This window comes from Elephantulus edwardii, unplaced genomic scaffold, assembly GCF_000299155.1.
Source record: "Elephantulus edwardii isolate Elephantulus edwardi_28Jun2011 unplaced genomic scaffold, EleEdw1.0 scaffold00045, whole genome shotgun sequence".
In the NCBI taxonomy this organism is placed as follows: Eukaryota; Metazoa; Chordata; class Mammalia; order Macroscelidea; family Macroscelididae; genus Elephantulus; species Elephantulus edwardii.
Window position 1 is genome coordinate 15,392,886 of NW_006399795.1, and position 8,511 is coordinate 15,401,396.

Here is an 8,511-nt window from a genome sequence, read left to right on the forward strand (position 1 = left end):
AGCAGGGAAAGGGAAAAGACAAGTGAATGCACTGGTTATTTCTGTAATGGAAGTGTCTTTCATCTGCTTGGTAAAATGCTCGTCTCTCAGATATTGCTCTAAATCTAAGCACCCAAGTTGAAACAGACTAGGAAGAAGGACTGGCCATCCACTTCCAAACAGGCCTTCGAAAACCCTATGTACAGTAGAGTATACTTAGACTAAGAGATATGGCAACTGAGGCTGAACACTCAAATCTGGAAACACAAAGGAGGCGGAACAGTTGTAAGAAAAAACGAATGACTGGAACATGGAATGTGAGAAGCGTGAATATAAGAAAATTAGACATTGTTAAGAAATGGAACACATAAATATTGACATGTTAGGTATTAGTGAAATGAGACGGATTAGCATGGGACATTTTTAATCAGATGATCATACACTACGCTAGAGATGAAAAGGTGAGAAAAAACAGGGTCGTTTTCATAGTTAAAAAGGCCGTTTCTAGATCCATCTTGAAATACATTTTTGCATGTGGCAGGACAATATCCATATGCGTACAAGGAAGACCTGTTAATACCACAATCATTCAAATTTATGCGCCAACAACCATAGCCACAGAGGAGGAAACAGATGCATTCTACCCAACTGTTGCAGTCATAAATTGAACAAAGATGCATTAATAATAATGGGTGACTGGAATGCAAAAGTTGGAAACCAGGAAGAATGATCAGTTAGTGGGAAAATATGGACTTGGTGACAGAAATAAAAGTGGGGATAGAATGACAGAATTCTGTACAATCAATAATTTATTCAAAGCAAATACCTTTTATAAGAAACATAAATGCAGGCTAGACAGTGGATTTCAACTTATGGTATGCACAGAAATTAAACTGATTACATCTGTGGAAGAAATTGTTGGAGAAGTTTAATATCAGCAGTGAAAAATAGGCCAGGTGTTGATTGTGGAACAGACCATTAACTACTCATACACAAGTTCAAATTAAAGCTAAAGAAAATTAAATCATATCCACAAGAATCAAAATTTGATCTTGAGTCTATTCTCCCACGAGTTTAAAAACCAACTTAGGAACAGGTTGAGGCCTTGAACAATAATGAACAAAGACCAGACAAGCTGCGGGAAGATATCAAGAATATCATTCATGAAGAATGCAAAAGAAGGAAGAAAAGATCAAAATGGACATCAGAATAGACTCTGAATATTGCACTAGAGCGCCAAGACGCCAAAGCAGAGGGAAGAAATCAAGAAGTTAAGGAGCTGAACAGAAGATTTCAAGGGGCAGCTTGGGAAGACAAGGCAAAGTATTAAAATGAAATGTACAAGGAGCTGGAGCTGGAAAATCAAAAGGGCTGTACTTACTCAGCATCTCTTAAACTGAATGAATGAACTGAATAATAAATTCAAGCCACAAGCTGCAATGCTTAAGGATGCTATGGGCAAAAAAAAAAAAAAAAGGATGCTATGGGCAGAATATTGAATGATTCATGAAGCATTAAAAGAAGATTGGAGTATACAGAGTCATTGTATCAAAAAGAAGTGGCTGACAGAGAATTATTTCAGGAAACAATATACAATCAAGAGGCAATAGTGATGAAGGAGGAAGTTCAGGCTACTCTGAAGGACTTGCAAAAAATAAAGTCCCAGGAATTGATGGAATACCAATTGATATTTTTTTTTTTTTTTTTTTTTTACCAATTGATATTTCAGCAAACAGATACGACCCTGGATGTGCTCACCAAGTTGTGCCAAGAAATCTAGAGGACAACTACTTGGCCAACTGACTGGAAGAGATCCGTATTTATTCCCATTCCAAAAAAAGGTGACTTGACGACTGTGGAAATTACCAAACAATCACTAATATGACACACTAGCAAAATCCTGCTGAAGACTATCCAGAAATAACTGGAACAGTATACTGACAGAGAAGTACCAGAAATACAAGCTGGGTTTAGAACAGGTTGTACCACTAGACACATTATTCCCAGTGTCAGATGGATCTTGGCAGAAAGCAAAGAGTACCAGAGGAATGTCTATCTGTGTTCTAATGACTATGCAAAGGCGTTTGACTGTGTGATCACAAAAAACTGTGGCTAACCTTGAAGAAAATGAGAATCACAGAACATTTGATTGTGCTTATGCAAAACCTATGCGTGGACCAGGAAGCAGTCCTCAGAACAGAAGAGGGAAACACTGCATGGTTCAAAATCAGGAAAAGAGCACGTCAAGGATGCATCCTGTCTCCATATGCAGAACATGTGGTGTCAGGATCGGAGGAAGACTCCTCAACAATCTACGTTATGCAGATGTCACAACCTTGCTTGCTGAAACTGAAGAAGACCTGAGGCGATTGCTGCTCTCATCAAGAAGACAAAGATTTTCACCACTGGATCCACTGGCAGCACCATGATAGATGGAGAAGAGACTGAGGTTGTTAACAGTTAAAGCTTGCTCAGCTCTATAATCAACACTCTTAAGCAGAAGTCAGAAAATCAAAAGATGAATTGCACTGGGAAAATCTGCTGTCAGTGACCTCTCCAGAGTGCTGAAAAGAAACGATGTCAGTCAAGAGACTAAGGTGCTATGAACTTTGAGAAATGACAATAGTTAAAGAAAGGCTTCAGGTCTTTTGTTCATAGGGTTGCTATGAGTTGTGCGCGACTCGATGGCAATCAACAACCACCACCACCACCACCACCACCCCCCAGGCCATGGTCTTCACAATTACTTGTTATGCTTCAGAGAGCTGGACAATGATTAAGGATGACAGAAGAATCGATGTCTTCAAGTTGTAGTGCAGGAGAAGAGTCTTGAACATACCATCAACTGCCAAGAAAACAAATATGTCTGTCTTGGAGAGGGTGAAAACAAGTTTCTCCTTGGGGACTAGAATTCCGAAGCTCTGTCTCACATACTTTGGGCACGTGGCCAGAAGAAACGACAGGAGGACAGGATGCTCAGAAGGGTGGAGGGACAGTGCGGGAGAGGGAGAGCCCAGATGAGATGGATTGATACAGTATCTGGGGCAATGAGGGTTAGTGAGATTGGCTCAGGACAGGGCAGGGTTCAGAGGTGCTGTACATGGGGTCAATATGTGTTGCAGATGACTTGATGGCACATAACAATAAGGAGTAAGAAGTTACACTGCTATCCCAAAGGCATGGGGTTTGAACCCACCAGCTGCTCTATGGAGATGATGGGCAGTCTCCTCTCGTGTGATTTTTCCGCCTCTGAAAACCCGCTAGAGGGTCAGCTGTGCGTTAGTTCCCACTCAATGGCAGGTAGTAACACCACCACCGAATGTCAACCCTCAACGAAAAGGCTTAATTGTGTTTTTTAAACTCTTTTCATTAACTATTCCAGAGGGAAAAAAAAGATGTAATTTTAAAGTCTTGAGAAAACAACACAGCCAGTCTGTATCACTCCTAAAGGGAATATAATATAAATGATATAGCCCACCACAGGGAGTGGACAGTTTCCTGATAATTCAAAGCAGGTGTACAGAAGAACTCTGTGGGAGTGGGACTCTGCAAGTAAGGTACACAGGTCCTAAATGAGGGGACTGAGGGAGCTTTGGTGGCCTAGTGGTAAGGAGCTGCACTGCTAACCCAAAGGTACAAGGTTTGAAGATGCTCTGCAGGAGAAAGACAGGCAATCTCCTTCCCTGCGATTTACTGCCTCTGAAAACCCGCTGGAGGGTCAGCTAAGAGTTAGCTCCGACTTGAAGGCACATAACAAATGAGGGGGGTTGGTCAGCTTTGCCATCCTGCTGGGAGTAAAGGGAGCCAATTCCAGAGCTGGGGGTGGAAGTGGGGAAGGAGGAGCACCTCATCACCTAGAAGAGAGAAGAGCTAGGAGTGGAGTGTGTCTTCAGGAGTTAGAATCCTTGTCTTGAGAGCCCCCTAGTCCCAGGAAAAGTAAACGGTGCTGTAACTTAGGAGGTGGCAAAAGTGTCAAAGGAGGGGGCAGCTGGTGTCAGAACTGGTAAAAAGGTTGAAGGAGGCATGTCTGACTTGCAGGAATCAGCCGTGGGCTGTTGATGCTAATAAAGATCCTTCATGCCCCTTATAAAGTTAGAGGATATCAGATGTCACCTCCACATCCCACACCCTGTTCCAGGCATGACTCTCCCAGCATGGATCATTCAATAGGTTTTCCAATAGCGCAGCAGATGCACCTGCACAAAGAGCTCCCTTGAGCCCTGGGCCACACCTAGTCAGTCAGGTGTGAATCTGAGCCCCTCAACCTGCCCAGGTTACTACCTAGAAGCAAGTAAGCCTCACACACACAAGCAGAAATGCATCGAGAGCTTATCAACTCATCAACCCCACAGGCAGACAGAGCCTGGGGACCCCAGGAATCCTGGTGCACATGAGACAGACAGGTCACAGCTGGGTCTCAAGGGCACTCCGAGACATGCCAGCCACTTAGGAAGGAGAATGGGGGCATCGGCTCATTCTCGGTCAAAACTGACACTCTGCCATGTAAGCGAGTAACTTACTAACTGCCGTGTCCCTCAGCTTCTTCATCTGCAGGTGAGAACAGCATAAATACCCACCTTACACAACTGTCAGGGGTTAACATATACGGCATCTGGGACACAGTCTAGCTTAATGTTTAAAAATAACACCTTATTCTACATTTATCCTCATTACAAAACATTACCAGTACACTTTAAACAGTCTCAAAAGCTTAGGTTTCAAGCGTTCCTAGAGAAAACTGAGCAATTCTGTAATGTTGTTTCCACCCTGAACAAAGCAAAGTAGCTGGTCTTTACCTGAATCTTCCATTAGGGAGGGATCCACTTTTGGAGAAAGAAAAGCTATGAAAAGGTTTAGGTGATAGATTCCCAAGGCGTAGGTGACAATGTACCAGCCCTGAAAGAAAAAGTAAGAGCACATCAGCAGCAAACTTCCACCACCCATCAACCTAGACCACACATGCTGAATACAGAACAAGGTTCAGTCCGTTGGACCGGGCTCAGATGTGTTGTTCACAGGGCTGCTATGAGTCATACTTGACTCAAGGGCAGCTCACAACATTGAATGAATATTCCTCAAGGTCTCCAAGAACCAGGTAACCACAGAAATAGTTCTCAAGTAGGAAATAAAACAGGAGAAGGAAGGGTGCTCGCAAGCGGAGCTGAGGGGAAACATCAGTCACATGGTCCAACGTCTCACCTCTGCTCCCACCACAACAGCACAATGGAAGGTTCAACAACATCCCAGGCGACCCACACTCAGAGCAGACGGCGCAGGGCACTGTCCTTCGCTGCACTTACCTGCAGTAGGTAAACTCGGATCATGTAGACGAAGCTCAGGCCCAGCGTCACAACCCATCGCACTGCTGTGTAAGGGGTAGATTTGTCCAGCCAGGACTGGTAGATCTAGAGACACAGTTTCACAGGGGTTACACGGACCTCGTAACTGTACACACCACGCTGTACTACAAAGTATGCTTGGTGCTACAGCACACATGGTGCAAGAAACCATTACTGGCTTGGTTTCTGTTTAAAAGGCGCACACAGAGAGAGACACAGAGGGCTGCTATGAATCAGAAGTGATTTGACAGTAACATGTTTGGTTCTTGGTCCATCTGTCCATCAATCAGGACAGGCAGTTATTGCAATTAATCCAGAATATATCTGCAGTAAATCCTGAGGCAGGTCCATCTCTTAACAGAGAGTAGATCACCAAACAGTCAACCACTGGAGGTGGGCCCACAGCACCGACCTCAGATTAGGCTGAGGAAGCAGCACAAGATGGTCTCGAGACTGTCTTCTCCCCTCAGCCCCTCCCTCCACAGCAGCCCCAGCCTTGCCTACAGTACTGGGCACTGCTTCTACCTCTGCTCACAGCTTGCCTCCCACAGACGGGACCTCAATGACAGAGACCCACTGCTACATGGCTCTGGGGCAAGCTAAGGAATTCTTCATGGTGTGAGTTTCAAACATTCATAGAAGACAGCCCATATATACCCACCACCCAGCACCAATAATTAGTAACAGTTTCCAAACACTACTTTAATTAAAGATAGATTATGCCTTTATTTCTGAACCCAAAGATTAGTGTATAATGCTGCTGGCTGAATAAGACTCTCTCTCTAGAACTGTCCCCCCTCGAAAGGGGACAGTTCCTGCCTGAAAACACTGGAACGAGGACAGTTCCTGCCTGTAGGCAGGCCACACATGCATACATGATGGAGATGTCAGACACGTGTCTCTGTGCCTTCCAGAAGGCATGTTGCGGGTGGGGTTTGTGGAAACAGAAGAGAAAGAACCATCAAGTACTCAGCAGCACTGGGAGGTTAACTCCTGCCGTGAGCATGGGCACCTCCACCACACTGCCCCAACGAGGTGACAGGACACAGTCACTGCACACGGGTCCACACGCCTGCAGAGACACCATCACGCCTGGTGAGGAGCCAGAGCAGCAGCTGCAGTGTGGGTCAGGAAGGGGTTAGCACCCCCGCACAGGTGACGGGCCAGAGCAGGTGACAGACTGCCTCCTGGATCAGCACCACGCCCAGGAGCTGGCCATGGTCTCTACCTTATTAAAAGTCGCTAAAACAAAACACAAAGACCAGGTGGCAGAGACCATGTATGAGCTCTAAATCCTAACTGCTTTTCCCATGTGACTTCTACAACCAACCCAAGAGCCCAGCAAACTCTCCTCTCACGACAAGGAGAGGCCTCTCCTGAAAGTACATGTGGAAGGTTAAGTCAAGATACAGTTCAATTTCCCTTCTGGGAACATTAGTACACTTGTGCCATGCAGCGAAATGTTTCAGGCATCAACCTGAGACGTTTCTTTTCTAAACCGACAGCTGTTTACACTAATCAGATAAACACTGTACCCACCTGGCCCAGTCTTGTGAAGAACCTGTACACCACGGAAGGCTTCCCATGCACAGAATCGCCAACACTGTCCCCTTCGGACATTCTGTAACTGGGAGGAAAACGCAGAGGACTTTTAAAACTAGAAAACGCAGCACAATGTGCAAACTATGCCACTTTCCCCAGTGCTGCCAACATTTCTGTGCACTGTCTGTCAGCTGTGAGGGCCAGCCTGTCCCCGCCATGGCTCCTTCCCTTGCATGTGTGTGCAAGCACTCACGGTGCCCATCAGGAAAAGCAGCCCAAGCTGGGGCATGTGCTGGGAGGACTGTCACTGTGCACAATGCCAGCAGTGCTGGGAGGACTGTCACTGTGCACCATGCATGCAGCACAGGGCTGGCTCTCACTCGCAAGGATCATCATCCCAGGCACCTCAGCAACTCACAGGCCCCACTCCTCTATCACTGCTCTGACCCGGCGTCACAGCTCTGACCTCCAGCATCAAGGCCTGCGTTCACATTTCTGTGCCCCACCTTACTCAGCCAGTCCCCACAAGCGGTCTGTGGCTCACCCATCCTCAGACCCTGTGGCCTGTGCAGCCATCAGAGCCCTCTTTATCAGCTCCCCTGGGACCCCTCTCCTTTAAGCCCATGACAGGCTGCTGTCCAGGCTGTGGTCTGTGCTGCCAGTGGGCCTAGCCAACCCAGCCCACTGCAACAGGCACAATCTCCTCCTTTCAGGCCCAATGTCTCTACGCCAGGGACTGAGCCACCCACTACCCATAAGCCGAGCCCCGAGCCTGCAAATGTTCACAGCAGTGGTCTCTGGTCATATGACCAGGCCTAGTGCAGCTTCCTGTACAGAGTGACTTTCCACTAGGGAGGCTTCCACACAGGTGCCCGGGAAACCTTCTAGCCAGGCCTCGACTCTGGCAAAACCCTTCCACACCCCATCATCTTCACAGGTAAGGTCCAAACTCCAAACACTCCAGTCGGGATTCCTGATGTGAACTCTGCCCTCGACCTCAATGCCCACATCTGCCCTGTTGAGCACTCTGGGCGCTCGATGCACATGTTCCTGCCCCATGCATGTCTCGGCAGATGCAGCCCGTCAGGAGCGCCTGCCTGCCTCCACTGCGGTTCACCACCAGCTTTGTGGAGTACAGGGCATGCTCGCCCCCTCTGGTCTCTGCTGGTTGCTGGGGGCCTTACCCACACTCCATTGCATGCTGGCTGTTCTCCTCTGCCATCTGGAAGCCCCTGGATCAGGACGTTATCCCTCACTGTGGTGGCTGTGGCCACCGGGGCCGAGGACAGAGTTAGTCCCTGAGCTAAACATCTTTCATATGTCAAAACTTTTTCTAAACTGGGTATTTAGGAACATGTAGATTAATGAAAAATAACCACTTCTGATTGCACTGACCCCAACTCATGGCAGCTCCACGTGCGTCAGTGGAGAGCCGCACCTCAGTCTTCAGGAGGTGTTCAGTGGCGCTCTTAAAAAAGTAGACCACAAGGCCTCTCCTCCAAGGTGCCTCCGAGCAGAGTCAAACATCCAACCTTTCAGTGAGTGAGCAGCTGAGTGCAGTAACCTTTAGCTCCACCCAGAAACTCCAATTACAAAACAGCAGTCTTTAAAAACTTTCTTCCCCCAAAGCTAGATTATCTGTTTCGTACAT

At 46.9% G+C, this 8,511-nt stretch overlaps 1 protein-coding gene across 1 annotated transcript in view; it reads right to left on the bottom strand.

Moving 5' to 3' along the window:
* RER1 (retention in endoplasmic reticulum sorting receptor 1) overlaps positions 1 to 6,939 on the bottom strand; it is an 11,244-nt gene extending 4,305 nt beyond the window's left edge. Inside the window, exons 1-3 of the mRNA XM_006885821.1 lie at positions 6,858 to 6,939; positions 5,280 to 5,384; positions 4,776 to 4,875 (exon numbers count right to left, since the gene is read on the bottom strand). Coding sequence (XP_006885883.1) covers positions 4,776 to 4,875; positions 5,280 to 5,384; positions 6,858 to 6,938 — 286 coding nt within the window. The 5' untranslated portion in view covers position 6,939. The remainder of the gene's footprint in view (positions 1 to 4,775; positions 4,876 to 5,279; positions 5,385 to 6,857) is intronic.
* Positions 6,940 to 8,511: the final 1,572 nt, after the last annotated feature.